General features: G+C 40.0%; 2 protein-coding genes across 3 annotated transcripts; both read right to left on the bottom strand.

Annotated features, from left to right (window-relative positions):
* Positions 1 to 3,085: 3,085 nt before the first annotated feature.
* LOC102720441 (protein TPX2) lies at positions 3,086 to 9,230 on the bottom strand. Of its 2 annotated transcripts, none has more exons than XM_015839406.2 (22): positions 8,969 to 9,230; positions 8,784 to 8,869; positions 8,598 to 8,684; positions 8,445 to 8,506; positions 8,255 to 8,361; positions 7,918 to 8,140; positions 7,729 to 7,837; positions 7,519 to 7,635; positions 7,272 to 7,367; positions 6,897 to 7,073; positions 6,744 to 6,806; positions 6,565 to 6,645; positions 6,387 to 6,466; positions 5,162 to 5,240; positions 4,944 to 5,072; positions 4,771 to 4,860; positions 4,557 to 4,676; positions 4,316 to 4,482; positions 4,113 to 4,221; positions 3,959 to 4,018; positions 3,777 to 3,871; positions 3,086 to 3,667 (listed from the first exon to the last, which is right to left on the bottom strand). In XM_015839406.2, exons 1-22 carry the CDS (start codon positions 9,135 to 9,137, stop codon positions 3,583 to 3,585), a joined length of 2,391 nt encoding a protein of 796 aa, XP_015694892.2. In that variant the 5' UTR covers positions 9,138 to 9,230; the 3' UTR covers positions 3,086 to 3,582. The 2 variants fall into 2 exon arrangements, with proteins under 2 accessions (XP_015694892.2, XP_006657738.3); XM_006657675.3 differs by having other exon boundaries at positions 7,918 to 8,143.
* Positions 9,231 to 11,012: 1,782 nt separating this feature from the next.
* LOC102720721 (serine/threonine-protein kinase svkA-like) lies at positions 11,013 to 21,104 on the bottom strand. The gene is made up of 20 exons (XM_006657676.3): positions 20,766 to 21,104; positions 18,147 to 18,203; positions 17,601 to 17,628; positions 17,371 to 17,493; positions 17,116 to 17,227; positions 15,867 to 15,904; positions 15,698 to 15,751; positions 15,169 to 15,240; positions 14,981 to 15,097; positions 14,827 to 14,895; positions 13,842 to 13,921; positions 13,592 to 13,723; positions 13,242 to 13,515; positions 13,082 to 13,171; positions 12,489 to 12,653; positions 12,269 to 12,393; positions 12,051 to 12,177; positions 11,688 to 11,812; positions 11,445 to 11,606; positions 11,013 to 11,361 (listed from the first exon to the last, which is right to left on the bottom strand). The coding sequence occupies exons 1-20, from the start codon at positions 20,858 to 20,860 to the stop codon at positions 11,322 to 11,324; spliced, it is 2,085 nt and encodes a 694-aa protein (XP_006657739.1). The 5' UTR covers positions 20,861 to 21,104; the 3' UTR covers positions 11,013 to 11,321.
* Positions 21,105 to 22,020: the final 916 nt, after the last annotated feature.

Genomic DNA, 22,020 nt, shown 5'->3' on the forward strand with positions numbered 1-22,020 from the left:
GGTCTAAAGTGTGATTTAATTACTCCAGAAAATATCATTGTGTATTAAAACCATTTTCTATGTGTTTGACTATATTTTGTCCACATAAATATACTGTTTAGTAGGTTTTAAAGAGTGAAACATATGCACCAAGCATCTCCTTATAACCCATTTGTCTCATTATATAAAAGAAAAAAAAATAAGAGACTAGACTTGAATCTTAGATTCACTTAAATCCGTGTGTGAAAGCGCGAATGCTCGATCATCACATATTGAACGCCAATCCTCGGTAAACCAATTTTGTGGACTGACTTAAACCCACTCCAAGCATAACTTAATGCTAACTAAGGCTGAAAACGGAGCGGATAGTTTCCGTCCGCTCCGGAAAAAACGGATTCGAATACGGATAATTTTCTTCGAATACAAATATGAATATGGTATGACAGTTTTCAACGGATACGGATATTCCGACGGATATCCGCAGATTATAATAAGCGGATATTCGCGAACACCTAAAATCAGTTATGTCCGTTTGATTCCAGGTCTGGCCCATCAAGGCATCAATCAATTTACTACAAATTGCTTTTGTGCTATTAGACTATCAGTATTTATTGAACTCATTATATGCTATGAGGTGGACTTATGTCACTTATCTGTTACCCAAGAAACTAAATGTAATGTGTTTAATCTATGATGAGGCCTAAAATGACCACTATCTCGATTAAGTTAGCTATATATATGTGGTGCTATTTGTCTTTACGAACGGTTTGACTGGTTGGTATGTTCCGAGAAATATTTATTTTCGTATTCGTGTTCGACTACATCCGATCCTTATTTGTATTCGTGATAATTCGTATTTATTTCCGTATCCGCCTAAAAATATGGAAACAAATAAGATACGTATATTATCCATCCGTATTCGCTCCGTTTTCAGCACTAATGCTAACTTAATCCACCCAAAAACGTCTTGACATAACATCCACAACTTCATGATATGCTAACTTAATCCACTGGAAGCTAGCATCTTGATGTAGCCAAAGCCAACGACGACCATGGTAGCTAGGATAGTTGGCACACACAAGATTCTAATCAACCTACTTTTATTAATGGAAGATGCATACCCACACATCACTGCTCACTTACCTATCGATATGTTAATTAGGCCACGTTTATTTCCCCAGACAAAAATTTTCTTCCTATCACGTCAAATGTTTGACACATACATGGAGTATTAAATATAGAAAAAAATCCATTACACAAATTACGTGTAAATTACGAGACGAATCTTTTAAGCCTAATCACGCCATGATTTGACAATGCGGTCCTACGGTAAACATTTGTTAATGTCGGGTTAATTAGGCTTAATAAATTTGTCTCGTGGTTTCATATCGAAATTTGTTATTAGATTACGTTTATTACTTCAAATGTACGTCCGTATATCCGATGTGACAACCAAACTTAAAAATTTTCCCCAAATAAATAGAGCCTTCCTTAAAAAAACACACAATGTAATGCAATCCCTTTCCTCCCTCCTCGGCTCCTCATAGGCGATGCGCCTAGTCGTAAAAAAAAACTAGAAAAAAATCGATGGCTTACTGTTTCTACTTGAGAAACTTGAGACCTTAACATCGGTCATTCTCAATGGACCAATAAATCAGTCAATAACCTATCATAACTTAATATTCCGTATTTAAAGCATAGACACGTTACTAGTCTATACTAAGGTTGTGTTCCTTTCGCAGATGAAGATTATTTGTTTTTATAACTACCCAATATTATAAACGATAAAATTAACAACTATAAAGTTTAAAATCTACGTTAGAAATATATGTTGATAAAATTCTGTATAGAAACTTTTAGAAAAAAAATACACCGTTTAGCAGCATGAGATTTGTACGAGTAAAAGCCAAGAAAAAACTAAGAATAATCCAAACAAACGAACTCAACCAAATTCGCGGATTCTTACCACTCACTCATTGCCACATTGACTATAAATATCTCATCATTAATTAAATAAATTATATTATTGTGGCAGTTGATCTACACTACAAATTGATCTATTGAGACTATACCGATTACAAGTCAATAATCATTAATTTAATGAAATTATTAATCATGACCCAAACTGAGTTGCTATATATTAGTTACAATTTTAAAATTTATTGAATCATGCCGAATCTATAACCAACTTCAGGAAATGTTAGGTTTAACCATCCTTGCAAGAGAATGATCAAAGGCATTATGCCAAAAAAAACAAGATAAATACTAAATCACGCAGACTATCTAGAAAGGCTTAAGGTTGAACCAAAACGCCGTTTGGCTGAAGCGCTATCATCTCCATCTGATAGTAAAAGGACACAAATGATGGTTGGCACCAACGTATACATCGTAAACATTTTATCCGAAAGCATGCGTCTTTTCGGGAAAAAAAAAAGTTTGACAAAAACAACCCGACTTTTCGCACAGAAAAGCTCGAGCGCATGACGGATTTTCACCGCTCTTCTTTTCAATCCAAAGAACACGTCAAAATGCCGTTGATTTCTTTTGGCTACACACGCATCGATCCTTCCATCCAAAATGGCGGAGAATTACAATGCTGGAGGCGTGTGTGTCCAGATCCAGACCACCGGCCTGTCCAAATCGTATCTTGGAACGAGTCTTCGCCGAGTGGATTTTGTAGGCAAAATCCCATTGGTTTTGTGCAAAGTCAGCGCACTCGTTTTTTCGCTTAAGCCAAAGTTTTAACCTTAAATATAAAATTAATTTTAAGTTTTTTTATCGTAGTTTATTTTTTATATTAATCCTTTAATCAGTAAGGAAATATATGTATATAATATTTACTATTTATAAATCATTGCTTCGCTTTTTTATTTATTTAAAGGCCGATAGATGACCTTGCGAGTCGTCGTCGCCCGTCAGCAGTAGGTTAGGTGGCAAGACATGTGACAATGTCACAGACGTACTTGCTAACTACCAATGGGGCATTCTGACAAAAGATTAGTTAGAATGAAACACATGCATGAGACCAATATCGCATCATCTGAGTTTGACAATTCACTCTTAAGAGGATGTGAAAAATGAGTATAGTTGTATGTGCTATGTTGATATGAATCGGATTTATGGTTGCCCAGATACGGAACCAGATTGCTGCGATTCCATTTGTCATCTACAAAGGGCAGCAAGATCAAACATATTGTTTCAACAACATCGAGAGAACTCCAGGGTAGGTCAGAGATGATAAAACAAAATGGAATGACAACTTCCATTACTCCAAAGAGACGAGGACGGCACCGACAGGGTGTCATCCTATTGTCGTTCATCAAACAGCACGCGTACACACACACAAAACACACAAACCGAATATACAGAAAGCAGTCAAAGCATCAGCAAACCCTAGAGGAGAATACAGACAACGCTGTCAGCTGTGTTGACTGACTATATAACAGGATTGAGATTGGCCTATATATATATATTGGTCAGAAAGAATCACTGCATGAATTGGTGATGATCTTGACGTCAAGAACAAGAGAAAAAAATAGCAGCAGCACCAGCAGCCAGTGGTAACACTAATAGTAGTACAACAAGGTGAGCCGGAGAGATTGGTTATCTGATGAAGGCGTGCCTTCTCGCCCCTCTTTGATCGACCTGAAGCTGCGGGGACTTGGGCCTTGTCACCTGCTTCGTTGATCTGTGTGCGGAACAGCAGAGTTCAGTCTTGTGGGATGATGGAAGAACACAGGTTCAATAAGATGAACATTGGAGACAACAGGCAAAATGTAGATCGTTTCAGCTCTTACCTCTGGGGACGAAATGGTCTATCAAACTTTGGTAGAGGCCGCGCTTGTGGAACCAAGGTCCTCCTAAGCTGCTTCAACGCCTTCTCTTCCTCAATCTTCAGATGAAGATTACAGCGGTTAATTGCCAGGACAAATGAAAACACATCTACTTATCGGCACAATTCAGGAACAGAGATAACAACCTTTTGTGCGAACTCGTTCTCCTCTCGCAACCTCTTGTAAGTGATTTCTTTTTCTTTCACCTGCATCACAACGAATTGCTCATTAGATCCAGCTAATGACAATCTTCAACCAACGGCAATAGAAAGAACAGAACAGGCTTGTTTTTTTGCTGACCATGTTATCAAATTCTGATCTCTGAACCGCCCTTTCATCCACATGCAACTTAATTGGTTGAACCACAGTGAGAGGCTTCCGTTCTTTCTCTGGAAGAGGAATAGGATCCCTGCAACAAAATTAAAAGGATCAATATGCATCTTACAAGGGAAATCACGAACTCTTGGGAGAAGAGAAGTGGCTTTGGCAATGTGCAGGCTTACTCCTTCAGTATGGGCTGTGCCTTCACGAGTCTCCTTTGAGCCTCTTCCCTCTCCATCCTCTCTCTTTCTTCCATTATCCTCTGTTGCTCCATTTCATGCCTCACCAAACTCTCTAACTGAAAGCCTTCAGGCCTCGTGCATGGTTTTGGTTCGGGCTTCGGAGGCACCTGAAGAGAAGGAAAATGTTAGCCAAGCAAAATAGGAGATGATCAAAAACTTGGGACATATATTAGGCACGTACCACAGGGTAATCTGTTGTGTATGGGTAAGGATTAGCCTTCGGAATCCTAGCTTTCTCTTCCTGTAATTGCTTTTGCAGTAGTTGTGCAGCTAGTTGCCTCTCTTTCTCATGTCCTCTTTCCTGTAAATATGGATAACAATGTTATTTTCTTGCAACATATACTATGGTAAATTTAATGAATGCTTCGAAATCAAACAACTTCCATCGTACTTACATCTGTATAGAGATTGAAGGGGTTCGGTATGGTGAGTCTGGGCACATCCTTCTTGAAATGACATGAAGAAGATTCTGAACAAAGAGAAAGCTACAAAATACAAAAGGACTTAAGAAGAAGAAAAACTTATAGGAAAGAATAATGAGCTTACTAGCATGACTTGGAACCCTCACCTTATCAAATAGATCCGCCACTGCAGGAGGACCTAAGCGACTGTCAGTAGAGAAATGGAATTCTTTGGGGGCTGTTGCTTGAGCCTTTGGATGTGCAAACACACCAATATCGCCCTTGCTCTCGAGAATCTGCAAGAAATGATATTTAGATTGGATGTTCTAAAGCAAAATGCAATGAATGATCAAAATGTACACGCTTCAATAAAAGATAAGGAGACCTTTTTGTCTAGTGGCTTGGCCTTGAACTTGGGAGCCTTTTCCAATTCTTCCAGTTCCAATTCCCGAGAGCTTTTCACCCTGCAGAAAGATGGTTAGAGTAATCTATTATATATATAAAGTAACAGGAAAAAGAGCCACCATGTTCGCTCTCACGGGTTATCACATTAATCGAGAGAAAATATAAAAAAAAAAGAAGCAGTTTTTTTGGAAGGATTGGATCGGACACGGAGAAAAAAAGGAGTTTTTTTTTTGGAAGGACTGGATTGGACACTGAGAAAAACGTGATCTTTAGGAGAAAAAACAATGTGATTTTTTTATAGAAAACGAACGTGAATTGTTTTCTGGAAGGATGAATTTTTTTTTTGATCGATTCCGATCCCTACGAGTATATTGTGCAAGATTAAACTAAAAAAGTTTTCTCACATGCCTAAAAATATTTAATTTATTTTATAAGTGAACGCTATGTTATTTGAAACATGTTATGAACAATCAGAAATAATTAATATATTTGAAAGATATATGTGGAGAAAATCCCATGTTCGCTCTCACGGGCTAGAAAATCACATATTAATCGAGAAAAAATAAGAAAAAAAGGAGTTTTTTTTTGGAAGGAATGGAACGGACACTGAGAAAAAAACATGATCTTTAGGAGAAAAAACAATGTGATTTTTTTTATAGAAAACGAACATGGATTGTTTTTTTGGAAGGATGGAATTTTTTTTATCGACTCCGATCCTACGAGGATATTGTGCAAGATTAAATTTAAAGTTTCTCATATGCCTAAAAATATTTAATTTATTTTATAAGTGAACGCTATGTTATTTGAAACAGGTTACGAACAATCAGAAATAATTAATATATATGAAAGATATGTGTGGAGAAGGCGGGGAAGAAGAGGTATTATGCCATAAATTTTATACAATTTTGATCTATTGTAATATTATTCTTGGATCTGTTATATTATTAATATAATATAAAAGAAGTCATGGTTTTAATTTACGTGGAGCATCAAATATAAAAGTTTGATTAAAATTAGGTCTGAGTTTAAAATTATATTGCCACTTTAATATTTATATTTTATAATATAATATAAAACTATAGTTAATATTACATAAGAAATTTCATAATGAAGTTATCCGCGCATTCTGTGCGGACCACGATGCTAGTTGAAAATAATCAATAAGGTAATAAATAGTTTTTGAATGAAGGTGGCAAAAAGGAAACCTTGGTGGTCTAGCTCGTAATGCCGTCTCAAGTTGGGGTGGTTTTGGCTCTGTCAAGGTCAGTGGCCTACTGCTCTGACTCTGCAAGAATTGATTTAAGTAATTACAAAAAAAAATTTTAGCAGGCTAATAATAAGAATTGACATCCTAACATTGGAAACCAGGTTAAGTGAGCTTACCCTGATTGTCCCTACGGAAGAAGCTTCTGAACAGGTGTCAGCGTGACGAGTGGCTCTCTCCATCGTTTTAAGACGGAACTCCTATACTCATTGGAAAGGCATAACTGAATTAGCCAAACAAGGTTGTCCACCAAACAAGGTTGTCACACATAAATTTATAAAGATGATAAAATACGTACATTGAATTCAGGAAGCTGTGGAGCTTTCCTTGGAAGAGGAGGGAATGAAGGGGCCTCAGCAATCTAAAAGCATGACCACACAAACAATCTTCAGATCCTGGATTGACCGATTAAGCAGTTACTGCAATCAAACCAACGTACACAAATTCTCACCTTTTTGTTGAACGGCCTTGCTCTGAACTTTGGAATCTTGGCCAGCATCTCTTCTTCTAGCTCCGCGGAGCTTTTAACTCTGACAGCCCGGACCCTGTGGGAGGTCTGAAACTCAGGTTCCTTTGGCCTTGTCAGCATAAGCTTAGGTCTTCTATGTAATGCAGTTGCTGCATCGTCCTGCATTGTGCAAAGATTGCAATATGTCAGTTGTCAAAACTCTAACTGAAAATTGCTTTCATCGTCAAGTGTAGCAACATTAGCTTTTATATGGAACCACAATGCCCACATGTCCACATATGACTGAGAAAACACTGTCCATTAAAAGAAATGATGAAATGAACAGGAGGAGGGGAATGCTGAGTACTAAGTACTAACATGAGAGACCGATCTGTTGTGAGGGATACTCAAATCCCGAGTCCCAGATTCAAACTTCTTGACCATTTCTGCTGCTGATACATAGGGAGCCACTTCCTAAGACATGTCATAAACAAAAATGCTTAAGTGCCAAAAGCTCACAATAACAAAATCACATTACACTTGTATTCTCACATGAAACACCTATCATAAATTAAGCCTATCGTTTAAGAGTCAGAAGGGTAAGAAAGAAGAACTTGGGAGCTACCTTCAGAGAGTATGAATCGTCACGGTGTTTTCTCATGGCAGATAGGCTCATCTCGGTGCTTCCTGCCAAACCACCTCTCCCCTTGTGAGGCAGGGTCCGTGCCTTCACGTTCAGTATCTAACCACGATAGCAAACACAATGTTTCTCAGCAATCTTGCACAAGACAAACCCATCAGTTTTAAAGTTCCATCTTTGATCTCATCCGAGTACCTGTCTTGTCCTCCCATCATCAAGCTTCTGTCTTTTGACGGCTTGGTTTTCTTGCGCGATGTCATTAGCAGCAGTGGCCGCCTTCCCCGCCAGCAACTCACGTGGGCATCTAAAACCCATCAATTTCAGACACTTGTAAGAAAACAGCCTCCAGATTAATCAATATTTACGAGTGACCATGACTCTTACCTGACCACACTCCTCTTGACGCCCATCGACGAGGACTGCTTCAAAGCAGATGGATGAGCCTTGGAGCCCGTCAGTGGTGCAAGACCTCTGGAGGAGTTCGTCGCCTGCACCTTCGGAGTGCACGCGTCCGTCTTCATTATCGGCTTGGCACATGTAGGCACCGCAGTGACAGATTTGACGGCAGGAGGCCTCTGAATCTTAGGGGTACTAGAACCACCGTCTGCTGCTAATAACATAGAGAAATTGATATCAGAATTCAGGGATCAGAGTTCTTCTCCACCGGCGTTGCTCATAGAAAATATTAACGTCTTGACGGCATCGATAGCTAGTAACCTACATTTTGCACCCAATTGTTTCGAGGGGAGGAACTCGAAAGATTTTGGCGATTCTTTCTTCTCCTCCTCGGCTGGTGGCGACTCCGACATAGCATCAGGACACGAATCACTGCTCAAAACAACCATCTGATTCAGATGCCAAAACCAGCAAGAAATAGAATGAGGCAAACAAATCGAGGTCCTAAAATGCACCTTTCTTGCTGCTTATGATCACCGTCGGTGACACTGTTTTCACTGGCATTTGCTTCATGCACCTGAAGAATTCAGAATGTGAGCTGCGAGAAACACAACACTAGTAGTAGTCAATATAACTGAAAGGAAAGCATCAATCAACAGTTCACATACAAGTCGGAACGAGCCGTCATTATCCTCTTGATCAGAAGGCTGTGAGGGATTGGTGGCGCCTCCCGCTGAATCCTCCACTTCTACCTCCTATAGTAGCAACCGCGAAGTCCATCGAACCATAAGAACAGGGAAAATTACCAAAAACTAGGGCAAAATTGGGTTTACTCCGCGGCTTTTACTCCATACCTTGTGATCCGGCTCCGCATCGGCGAAGTCGCAGAGGCTGTCGATCTTGACCTCCGCCCTCGATTCCTTGATCCTCGGAGCGAACGCTGCAAGCAGGAGAACCCTAATCAGATTATCAGAGCATGTTTCAGCGGGGGAGAGAGAGAGAAAAAAAACTAGCGGCGGGAAGGGGGCGAAGGGCGTACGCGAGGGGGCGTGGCTGGTGGCGGCCTCGAACCACCTCTCGGCGGCGCGGACCTCCTCCTCCGTCTCGCCGCTGACGAAGTCGAAGAACTTGGGCGCGCAGAACTCGTAGCCCTCGTCCACCTGTGGCCGCGTGTCCCCCGCCGCCTCCGCGTTCGCGTCCGGCGCCATCGGAGATCCCTGGGCTCGCGCTGAGACCTGGAAGGCTCCCCTAGGGTTTCTCTCCCTCTGTCTCTCTCCTCTCCGCGGATTGCGTCGAGCGGGCGGAGGTGGAGGAGGAGGAGAAGAAGGTGTAGCGTTGGTCGTTGGATCGGGGAGGAGGAGGAGGCGAACGTTGGGGGGGAGCCTCTAACGGTCGGGAGATTTTTAAACTGTTTAACAAAGGGGCGGCTCGGCGGCGGCGCGGGGGGTGCGTCGCAACGGCTATTTTTGCGGGGGTGGCTGCCACGTTGGGCCCAGGGGGAATAGTGGGGTGGAGAGGCGAGGCCTGTGGGGAGAGAGTCGCTGGACGGTGGGACCCAGCGGAGAAGATAGTTTAACCAACCATTCTCATTGAATAGTGGGGTGGAGAGGCGAGGCCTGTGGGGAGAGAGCCACGTTGGGCGGGGAATAGCTGTTCACATTCTCATTTCGGCACAAAACATTCCCGGTCAAATCAAATACTATCTCCGTTTCCAATTCCACTAATAAGTGTTTAGATTCAGAAAAATTTTTAAAGAAATGTCATGTCAAATGTTTGATCGGATGTCGGAAGGGGTTTTTGGACATAAATGACAAAACGAATTTCACGGCTAGCCTAGGAACCGCGAGACGAATCTTTTGAGCCTAATTAATCCGTCATTAGCAAATGTTGGTTACTGTAGCACTTATGGCTAATCATAGACTAATTAGCCTCAAAAGATTCATCTCAAGATTTTTTTCATAACTGTGCAATTAGTTTTTTGATTCATCTATATTTAATGTTTTATTTAGGTGTCCAAAAATTCAATGTGATGTTTTTGGAAAAAAATTTTAGGAACTAAACAAGGCCTAAGTCTTTCTAATTCTTGCCTAAATTCATCGATGGATAAATATATATATATTATATATGTATCTAGATTTATTAGTATCTATATAAATCTAGATAATGCTATAAAGACTTACCCTGTGAAACAGAGGGACGGTAGTATCTCATTTCGGCATAAATCAAGTAGATTAGTCTCATTTCGGCACAAATCAAGTAGATTAGCTGCAGTATTTTTTTTATTGAGTATATTAGCTGCTCACATTCTCATTTCGGCACAAAACACTCCCGGTCAAATAAAATAGTACTATCTCCGTTAGAAAGAAAACCAATATTCAGAATCAATCAATCAGTTAGATTATCCTCGGAAACTCATTTTTTAAGACAGATGAAGTATTGGTATTATTACATAATTCCTACGTTGTTGAAGAAAATAGATTTCTTGATTCCTAATACAGCATTATTGGAGAGAAGAAAATATTGAAATAGCTAATGGTTATTTTCGGTTTATGAACTGATGGCAAGTATTATAGAATAAAATTTTAACGATAGAGGTTGGCTTATTTTCAGACCAATAGAGTAGCTAGAAGGAACATCTTGAGTTACCATCATTCTAAGGTTAAAAAGGGTTCTACATTTATCCTTTTAGCTTATTTATTGGATTATCATCATAGATTATTTGTTACACATTTCCAAACATATTTAAGCTATTGTATTTTTTAGATCAATTATTCCAAGCCACATAGTATTTGTCAAGTTTGTTTCTTAAAACATTTAATTCATCCTTGTAATGGAGTAGATAATCCATATCAATAGGTAATGGCTATTCTGTTTAAATGATGAAGTAAACGCTATTTGTTAGATGAAATAGATTATAGTTGATGGATGACGTATTACTTATAAGGATGAATCCAATATTATACATTATAAAGCCAACAAAAATATTAAAAAATATTAGAGAAATCATACTTTCAAAATCGTGACGCAAATAATCCATTGATAAACCGGTTCATGATCAGCCAAACCGAACAGGAGCCAACTGTTATAGGAGGCCAGATTAATTCATGGATATACCAGGTACAGTGGGAGCAAGTTACATTAGAAAATTAAAAGATTTGATGTGTTATTAATGTACCTCAGATGATATACAAGTACAGTGGGATCAAGTTACATTAGAAAATGGGCAGAAAATGTGTTATTCACCGCGGGCACAAACAATCAAACAACCGGTAGCAGCACAAGCTGCTTAGAACATCTAGCAACAAAGAAATTTCTAACCATAGCGTTTTATGTACACTCAAAATTAATTATACATTGAATCAAGATGAAATATAATTTTTTTTGTATTCTCTTCAAACGGAGTTGAGATCTTGGGAAACTTGGTTTTGCCACCTGCACCAAAAACATCAACTCAATCCTTGGTCATGGGAATGCATTAGCAAGACAACTAAAGAAAAACAATTCTCTAAACAAACCTTGTAAGAAGGAACCTTGCCAAAGGGCTTACGGTAGGGGCAGCCAAAGAAGGTGTATTAGCCAGTTTCTTGTGACTTGGAGGCTCAGAGGGAGGTTCAGATTTCTTTGTGAAAATTGATATCGCCGTCTCTTGAAGACTTTGCAGAGAGGAGTCCTTCGAGCTGCAAGCCAAGTACCATGAGCTACGAGCTGAGCAGACCAAAGCACAGGAGAGTGCATGAGAACATAAGTGAAACTCAGACCTCCCTAGCCGATGGAGCATTCTGTCAATCAGCACCTCGCAAGATCCAGGTAGCTCATTTTCAAGGTTCGTCAAGGAATCAAGGAACGCATGAACAACTGGCCCATTAAACTTGTCACCAGTAGCCTGCAGCATGTCATCAATACAGTGAAGAGTTTGTTGGCATGTCCGGAGTTATACAAAGATCAAATTGATAAAATGTACGGATAACATAATAAAATTCAAGATTGGATTATCAGATATTTGGTTTAAGTGCTTTGTTATAATAAAGAATTTTTAAGATACAAATGTAAAATGAGTAGTGTCAATGTAGCAACTAGCAAATATATTAGAATGAAAAGGGTATAAGCTAATTATGTTGTACCTCTTTTAGAGAAGGAATTATCAATGATGAGAATGCAGGTGAAGATACAGAACCAGAAGCTTGATGAGTTGATTGTCCATCATGTATCTGGCGTGGTTTGCGTCCCTTTTCCATGTCAGCATTCTCACTATGGTAAAAAAAATGTTAAGAAACATAACAAGTAATGGACAGAAAAGTTTTCTTAGTACAAATAAAGCTAAAAACCAAACTTGCAATACCTTCCTGCATCATGATTATTTACTACAGATATTCTAGGTTCAGGTGATTCCTTTTCATGTCTGCTGATAACATGTCTTTCACGAGCATTACCCTTTTTTAACGCAGCCTGGAGAGCAGCCTTTGCCTGTATGTATTACCCAAATATATGAATAACTACGTAGTAAGTATCAACCATTAACAGTTTGAAAAATTGCCAAGAACTTTATTCATGTGCATTACCTCTGCAAGGTTAGTAGCACTATCCTCAAGTGAAGTGTTTGGTGCCTTGTCTTGGATTCCCAACCTTGACCTTGAAGATCGTGGAGTTTCTGGTTCTTCAGTTTGATTCAGAACAACTGTCCCGCTGATAGACGTGTCTTCATACGAAGAAAATCTACTGGGAGGCTAATAAATAAGATGTATCAGATGTTGTTGCTTACTCCCTTTGATTCCAAATATCAAGTTTTAGGCTAATGCACACGAATTAAGGGAACAACACAAATGACTTCATTGCCCTTCATTTATACCACATCCGTCCCAAAAAGATTCCATTTTTAGCCTACCTCATGCATACCAATACAAATCTACAAAGACTAAAATGCCCTTTACTTTTTCAAGCTCCAGGTCCAATGCAAATGTTCATACTTTTTCAGTATGGGTAAATAGGGAATAAAAGATAAGAAGTGCCTAATAATTCCAAAACATCGTACATTTAGAAGACATCTAGGAAGGCTAAAATGAACTACATTTTGAATCAAAGGTCTTTTGTGCCTTGTTTTTTGGAGGAAACTACAGTGCTAATATTAAAAATCTAAATTGGTGCAGTTTGTCACCTTGGAAGTGTGATTAGTAGCTGCAGGGTACACCTGAGATGCTCTTGGCGAGCGTAGCACAACAGTTCTTGACCCACTTGATTGGTCATTCTGGAAAATAACCATTAGTTAGAAATGGCAATAACGATTAGCCAGATAACATGTCTAAAAAGGATCTTACATCTTCCACAGAACTTTCTCGTCTCCCGTATTCACTTTGCGCTTCTCTCTGTGACACATTTGTTGAGATCGACTCTTCAGACCCAGTCGATGACGTTCTCCATTGATTTTCTCGATCAGCTGTACGTTTTGGTGTATTTGGACTATGAGGAATATCAAATCTACTATCCTTGGTGGATGTGCTTTGTGATGCCCTTATACCACCTCGAACAGTTCCTGTGCCCTCTGATCTGTCTGGAAAATCCCAGCCAGCAGCTTTCCTAACAGTTCCTTGACTATAATAGAACAAAAAAACAATAAGACGTGGGAAGAAAAACACAATAATCTTAGAAACTATTTTATTAAATTCACCTCGAAGGAGAAACTACATCCCTTGTAGCCCTCTCAACCTTGATAGTACCTGTACCATCATCTTCTTCAACATGTGTTCGACCATTTTGTGTTGCATCCATACTGCTTTTTACTGGAAACTTCGGTCGCTCTCTGCCAATAACAGCAATAGAGGAACAAGGGAATTAGATAGGTTTTGAGATGTCTCAATTATCAGCAAAAGACTATTTTTCAATCTTCTTTCTGTTATGAACATAAGTATAAAAAATACCTTATTCTCTCCAGAAGCTTTGGAGATTTTCTAGCATTTCTAACAAAGCGATGCTTAAGAAGCTCCTTGGCACTTTGCCTCTGTGAAAAAGAGATAAAGGAAAAGTGTTAAGACTTAAGAGGGCAAGGACTATTGAAACACAAAATTTTGAAGGTTAGACAACGATAATTATCAACAAAGACTGATAAAAGCATACAGCATCAACTTCCCCCCAAAAAACTTAGAATGTAGTATATAAATTCATTGATAAAAACATGCATATGATCTTTTGTCCACAGCTTACAGTATGATAACTAAATATCCAAATCTGCTGTGTTGTCCCTGATACTCATTCTGTATCACAGATTTTTTTTTTCCCTTGTAGTTACAAATCATGATCTCAATTATGACAGGAGGGACTCCCAAAATAATTAGTATCAAAAGGAAAACATCGACACTGTGTATGTTTCACTGTCATCAAGTCCTACAACGTGTCCTAAAGTATGTTACTACTCGCTTGCACCTGATGTACCCAATGGAGCTCTCCTTTCATCTCCCATTTACTCAATAGGGCATGACTAGACTTGCAGCAGAAGACGCAATGGAGTGGAGCAAAGGCAGCAGCACTAAATCACTTGAAAGGCCTGGTCTGTCAGGCCCTATTGAGTGAATGAGAGATGAGAGGAGAGCTCCACTGGGTACATCAGGCACAAGCGAGTAGTAACATACTAGCAGTAGAAGCAGTTGATAAATGTAGTAACATCCTGATGGAGAAGTCAAGTCAACTAGTTCTCGACTAGTCACTACTCGCCACTAGTCTCCAAGTCGGAAGAGGGTATCTCGACTCAACTATACAACTTAACAACCATGGTATGTTCAAAAGAGCAAAGCAAATTGGATGACAGTTGGCATCAACATTGTTTTATGGATCTCAAAATATCTTTGTTAAACAAGAGCAAATGATGTGATTAATGGAACAGGCAGAAGCATATAATAAGAATATTACCTCTGCTGGATTCTTCTTTAAACATAGTGATACAAACTCTTTCATCGGTTTAGAGAAATGCTCATCAAGCTGCATTTGTTCCGGACCATAGAAAATGCTTGAGTAAATTGCAAGTAAGCACTGAAGAACAGGGATTGAAGACTAGTCAAGTGACCTGGGGAGGATTTTCACGAGGTATCATGAAAAGAACTCTCATGGGATGAATATCTGCCAAAGGGGGTTCACCTTTTGCCATTTCAATAGCAGTTATACCTAATGACCAGATATCTGCCTGCATCAGAACACAGACTTGGGTAAAAAGTTCGATAAGTAGTAAAGTGTTGAAGAAAGTAGAACAGCTACCTTTTCATTGTACCCGTCAGAGTTTTGTTGAATAACCTCAGGTGCCATCCAAAAGGGAGTTCCAACAAATGTCTGAGCAATTAAAAATTAAAAGCCATTAGCAATATTACCAGGCTTATTCTGAGTTAATGACTTAATGTTTGTGAATTTGCAATAGAGAAGATATTTCACTGCATCTGTACATAATTCCGACAGAAGGGGACCAGGTTTGTCCTTGAGCTAAAAAAAAACTACCAAACAATATCAGCAGAACAGGGGGCTTCCATCTCAATTAATACTGACAGGCCTTGTGGTTATATAATTCAAAACTTGGATAACACTAACGCACTCATGAAGTCATGATAATCCTACGATGTGCCTGGTTAGACTTGTCACCTTCCAAAAGTTTTCCATTTGAATACAAGAATGTATGCATACAGCCATATACGCCAGCTAAAATACAATGTAGATGAGAGCCACTAGGTTTCTGATGCACGTATGCAGAAATATCAAGTAACTTGACATTGAAGAATCATGGTTAAGATTGCACCTTTCTCCTTGACATTGTTTTAGTCAGTTGTGCAGAAACACCAAAATCTGCAACCTATATAAAAATATTAATGTCAGCATTAATGTAGGCTAAGAATTAATAACAGATCATAGTAAAATCATCCTGACAAGGAACGTAAAATCATCCAGAAATCCTAGAAAGGTTATACCTTCACATCTCCGCTTTCAGTCAGGAGGATATTTGCCGCTGCAAAATATCACAGGATGTGTATATTAGAATATGCAGTATACTTCACAAGATCCCATTAGTAATATAGGAAAGAAAACAAATGAGTCAAAAACTCAAAATCATCAACATATTTAGTTAACCATTAGTCGCATAACAGTGGGATCATTCATTTATATACAATCAAATGCTACATTCAACTAGCATCAAATGTATTGGTATGCTATGTGTAGTGAAGAACAATCTAGATTTGCAACCATACAACTGTCTGCTAACTCTCCATTACTTTTCACAAGAACTCTATAGACCAACTTGACCCTATTTGACCATGATCCTCCACATCATTGTGCCTGTGGGAGTGTTGCAGACTTTCCAGCACTAAATCTTATGTTTCAGATACACAAGGTTTGCTTGAGTTTTGTTTTCCCTCCGTATCTACCAGCACCTCTGAACTTTTCAATTCATGTAATACCCATACTACTCCAATGGTGAATGAATGTTTTCACCAGCTCTGGGATCTTAACAGCAAATAGCAAATTATTATGAGTATATGAATATTATCAAGGTAGTGAAGAAAGAAACTTCAGTTTAACAAGAAAATTGGCAAGGGTCGACTTGATAGACAATAAACGCTGTATGTAACATAACAATAGTGGATGGGATGAGAAAAACATATGTCGCCTTTTGAATGACATCCTAACTGCTCCATCAAACTTAAGAGTGGATAAATCAAGAAAAATACTAGTAACAGAAGAGACAAACCAAATGGCTACAAACAAGTAATAGGATATACTTGACATTTATTAGTGATAACATCTTGAGTTCTGAACAAGACAAAAATACAATTGGTATTAGCCCGTTAGTTCACAAAGAAAGGAGTGATATCCCTATCAAGAAAGCCTCCTGCATAGTGGTTTTGTCAGTATCGTGCTTGGTGGACAGGACATTAGATGTGTGGTTATCTGGTCCATAGCTACTAGGAACACAGCACAACAAACCAAAGATTGAGGTACTGAAGTAAAAATATACCAATATGAAAAGAAATGCAGTACAAAGTGAGGCACAGACTGTAGAGCTCTTCAGGACATGTTACATGGCACTATTTTTTCCAACTTGATGACCAAATGCTTTGAATGCCCATACTCAATATAAAATCCAACAATAAAAATGGAAAGGCATTCTCAAGGAAAAAAAAGGTAAAACTAAGGGAAAGGGAGAGAAATAACTAGGACCTTTAATGTCACGGTGAATCTTTCCTTCTGAATGCAGGTATTCAATTGCATGTAACAGGTCCTTCAGAATGCACGCAATAGACAATTCATCTAGAGGAGGGCCAGTTTGGAGCTAAAGATGGAAACAGAAATCAGACCAATTTTATAATTTGAACAATAAATGGTTCTTGGCACTGAAATGGTTATTAACTTCACTTGTATGTAGACAGTATAAGATTTTTGCATCAAGTAAAATGTAAAAGAAAAAACACGTACTAGGTCAGCAACAGAACCACCAGCCATATATTCCATTACTATCCACAGTTTGGTTTGATGAAGATACGAGCCATAATAGTCAGTTATATATGGACAGCGGCATTGTGACAAAACAGATATCTCCTGCCACATGAAATAAAGCTTATTAGGAATTAGGAAATAAATTATCCACGTCACGGTTGATGCCATCATAACCTAGAATTTGATACAGTGTAAGGTGAAAGAACAACCTTCTGGATGTCTTCAATATCATCCTCACTGCATGGAATGGGTTCAAAGGACATGTGAGTAATTAAGATGAAATTCTGGTAGTGTAGAAAACAATATAAAAAACCCACACGCATATAAAAGGGGGAAAAGAATGCACCACTTTGTTACTAGTAAAAGAAATACATAGTATCGGTACACAATACACATTTTCTTTTAGCAATAACAAAAAAATGGATACCATGGTTGCAAATAGCAAGAAAGATGCAGTTAGAAACATGATGAATTGTGTCGTAAAACCTGATATAGGGCCTGTTTGGGGGAGTTTTAGATTCTGAGAAGCAGCTGCTTGGTAGCCAGCTTCTGAGAATCTGGAAAGCTCCTAAACCCAGCTTCTCCAGATTCTGGATTCTTAGTTCATTTTCCAGAATCTGTAACTATAGATTCTCAGAAGCTGTGGACCGTTTGGGGCAGCTTCTGGCAGAAGCTGCAGCTGGGAGAAGCTTCCCCAAACAGGCCCATAGTATGCTAAATAAGGAGTCAGAGGGAGCTTCAGTGAAGAGACTCACGCTTCCTCTAGATCAATAACTTTTATTGCAACTTCCTTATTCAGTTCCTTGTCAAACCTATAGAATAAACAGCAAGAGAACATTTTATAAGTACTGAACTTTACTGTTACAGAAAAGGAGGTAAGATTAGAAGAACAGGTAATGGAGAAAATAAGCAACATAAATCTTTAATCTTTGCAAAGGCTGAGAACAAAAAAAAAATGAGGCATAAGAAAGGCATCATCAATTGAACTCCAACACAGCAATTGGGACTGTAGAATATAAACGATAAATCCTATAACAATATAACATACTATAAGATATGCCAATAAATCAAACATCCTATAAGCTAGTATTTTCAGTAAAAACAAGAAAACTAAAGTTCCAAGCATACTCTGTGATTGAAACTTTCTACACTAAATTGCACAAACAAATCACATTAGTAAGGCATTACAAGATGAAATAAAGATTTAAGCGCATCTCACATGTTGTCCTCTATGTGTTCACTGTGGTACCAGGCTACCAGTGTGGCAACTATCTTCGAAAGCTTACATCTCAAGAAGAAGGATTCCCTTCAATACATTTTTAGTTCGTCTCTTACCAGATTTGTATAATGAAATAAAATCCAATCAGAATTGCATATAAAGTTTAGCCACATACCTATCTTAGCCTAAGCATCATGCTAATAATTCATTGCCCATAATAATCCATATGATATTTGCATAATATGTGTGCTAGACGGATATCACCAAGTGATTAGTCGTAATATGGATGATTCTTCAGAATTATATGGAAATGTAATGTTCATACAAATAAATATAAACATCTCTGCTCAGCTGTTCACTTTTGGATATATTTAAATTCATTAGCTTGAAATGGCCATTTGTACAGTCAACAGCGACAAATCAAATAAGGGCATATCATCATTAATTTGTAAATAATGAGAGCATACATTAGCTTGCAACTTTCTCAACTGCAAAATTCATAAACTACTTTCTGCTACACATTATGCTATAGTCACATACTAGTAAACAAAATGGAAACTGGAATGCAGCACCATATACCCGAAACAAAGTGGAAGGTAGCCATGGAAACAACATAACTGCTATCTTGGACTTAATTGGGCCGGCTGCACGCTATGGGCCCATACAAACTAGAGAAGAATGTAGGTCTTATCATGATGAGTGAGCGGCTCGATCAGACGATTAAACATTAATGTACCATAATCACTCAAGCCAGCAGTATTGGCATTTGCAGAGCCAAAACCCATACCAGATTACATGTACATGACAAGTGTTCTAGACGAGGTGATTTGCGCTAGTCAGAATGCTAGGCAGACTACCCACCTCGGCAGGGTTTGCGGGGCTCAGCGCTTCTCGATGAGGTGTGGCGCTGCTAGGTGAGGGCAGGCGGAGGTGTACGTGGAGGCGGCAGGTATTGGTGCTGCTCGGACGAGCGCAGGGCATGACGCTGCTCGCCAGGTCAATGCTGCTCTGTTTCGGGCGACAGTGTGGGCATCACACAGCAGGGGGAGGCGAAGAGGAAGGGAGGTTGAGTTATATGACTCACATCCAATGGCTGTGATAGTTCAAGGCCCATTTGGCCAATCAGGAAGTGCACTAGGCTTTCCTATACTCATGCCCTTCCCACAGCCGCCGTCCTCATCTTTCTCTCTGTCCCACTTCGACCATGGCAATGCAGCAACGCTGCAGCGGACATCAATGACAGCGAGGCTGCAAGCATGGTAAGTAGTGTTTCCCCCTCCTTCAAGTTGGCCTCTCTCTCTCTCTCTCTCTCTCTCTTATTTTCCTCCATCTCCCTCCCTCCATGGCCAACAATGTGATGTGACAAGCAAGTGCTCCTAGTACCTTGCTCCTATGTAGCTTTGCTTGAGTGCTTCTCTTGCTCTGTCTCCTCTCCCCTGATTGCAACCCTCTCCTCTGCTCAAATACATGGTTTTCCCCTCCTGCAAAGGGATAGCTAGGTGACAGGCAGCCGCCAACTAGCACCTAGCGCCATATAAATGGCCGACTATACGACCACCCCAACCAACTTTTATACACTGGCAACGCATAAGCTATCTAGTTCCTTGTTACTACAAATACTCTGACCAGTTTTACCACCAGAGAGTGCACAATTTCCATAAGGATGCGGTCGAAACGCAACTGCCATAGCATGTTCCAGAGCCGGACATCTTTTCAGAGCAGGTATAAAACAGAAAATCAGGGTACAGAACTCAAGGCACGTATCCTGCCAATCAAATAACACAGAAATTATTATAGATTTTGTGACGTGTTATCTCATTTGGGCACTAAATTAGCAATTTATTTATTTACATGCCATACACTCGAACAGCCTTCTTTCCTCCCAGATCCTGATCAAACCACCCATGGCAGCAGCATGGCACCTAACTAGCGCGACACCAGATTCCCCCATGAATGCTACACCATTCCCACATGAATGCTACACCATCTCGAGCACCGACACTCGCAATGCCCAATGCCGCTCGACCGGTAGCGAAACGAGCAGTCCCGATACGCCACCATCGCCGCCTGGCATCATGCCGAAATCCGCGAACGAGAAGAGAGAGAGAGAGAGGGAAAAAAAAGGAAGGTAGTTCAGGAAGGTAAATCCACCAACCCTTTGTAGACGTCGCCGAAGGAGCCGCGCCCGATGAGGTCGCGGCTGCTGAACCGCGCCTCGATGGCGGCGGCCATGGACGCCGAGTCCGACATCCGAAGATCTGGCAGCCGCCGGGGCTAGGGTTTTGGGGGCGGCGAGGCGGAGGAGATCGTGGGACTCCTCCTCGTCGTCGGCAGCGGGTGCGGGGCGTTAGGGCTCGGGATGGATTGGTCGGGGCGGGGGGGGAGGCGCTCGCTGGTTTCGCGGCTACTGTCTCCTCCTCCACCACCTCCTCCTCAGCGCCTCGCCCATTCCCTCGCCCGTCTGTCTCGCGAGATTTGGTGCCGGCGCTTTGTTTGGGTGTTGCTCGTCTTGGGCAGGGGGAGCTGGGAGAGCGGGTGAAGGTGGTGGGGGCCGCGTGGGAGATCTGGAAGGGTGGGGGCCCCGGGATCAGGGGGCAGCGAGGCGGGCACTGGGGAGTGGGGACGGTCCAATGATACCTGGGATTCGTGGTATATACGTGCCCTGTTTCTTTTAGTTTAGGTTGGTATTATTATAATCCAGATTATTCGAAGAAAGCTGAAAGAAACAGACGATTTATGGAAGTAACTTATTATAATCTGGAGTCTAGCTTATTATAATCTAATAAGCTCATTTAGGTGAGCTTTTTTTAGCTTATTGGCTGAAAAATTACCCACCATGCCACCCCACTCCCTCTTTATGCCACCCCACTCCCTCTTTAGACTTATAAACCCAATAATCTATGCTCTAATAATCTAGAAAAGAAACAACTCACAGCTTATTCCGCTACAGATTATAATAATCTAGCTTATAATAATCTGACTCAATAATCTAGATTATAATAATCTTAAACTGAAAGAAACAGGACCATAGTACCACTGTGCGTTAACGGTTTTTTTGCTTTACTGTCTCGGGTGGTTTTCTCACTAAAATGACAAGGGTGGTGTGTGTCTTTACAACTTTGCTTTTAAAATATGTTATTATAAATTTATAATTCAAGAAATTCAAGGTACGATAATGTAATTTGTAAGATGCAAGTGAGATACGTTGCTACTTATTACTTACCCCTTTAACACCCTAGAAAAGTTTTAGAACAAATTGACCGTGTTTTCTTCTCATATATTTCTTTCTCATGTTCATCTTGTATGCCAATGGAGCTGGATCCAACCAGTTGTTGTCATGGAGCTATAGCTCGAAGCATTAAGCGACAGGACCATTATAATGTTGGAACATAGCAGTGATGCCAGTATCC

Source organism: Oryza brachyantha, chromosome 7 (genome assembly GCF_000231095.2).
Source record: "Oryza brachyantha chromosome 7, ObraRS2, whole genome shotgun sequence".
Taxonomy (NCBI): domain Eukaryota; kingdom Viridiplantae; phylum Streptophyta; class Magnoliopsida; order Poales; family Poaceae; genus Oryza; species Oryza brachyantha.

What these genes read in the sequence shown, in the direction of transcription:
- LOC102720441 (XM_006657675.3), bottom strand. Translation starts at nt 9,137, where the DNA reads ATGGCGCCGGACGCGAACGCGGAGGCGGCGGGGGACACGCGGCCACAG. An exon ending in ATGCGGAGCCGGATCACAAG is followed by an intron (nt 8,685 to 8,783) that starts GTATGGAGTAAA and finishes TTGCTACTATAG; the next exon opens with GAGGTAGAAGTGGAGGATTC. An exon ending in AGACCATTTCGTCCCCAGAG is followed by an intron (nt 3,668 to 3,776) that starts GTAAGAGCTGAA and finishes TTCCGCACACAG; the next exon opens with ATCAACGAAGCAGGTGACAA.
- LOC102720721 (XM_006657676.3), bottom strand. Translation starts at nt 20,860, where the DNA reads ATGTCGGACTCGGCGTCCATGGCCGCCGCCATCGAGGCGCGGTTCAGC. An exon ending in TTCGGCGACGTCTACAAAGG is followed by an intron (nt 18,204 to 20,765) that starts GTTGGTGGATTT and finishes TTTATTCTATAG; the next exon opens with GTTTGACAAGGAACTGAATA. An exon ending in AATAATCATGATGCAGGAAG is followed by an intron (nt 12,178 to 12,268) that starts GTATTGCAAGTT and finishes TTTTTACCATAG; the next exon opens with TGAGAATGCTGACATGGAAA.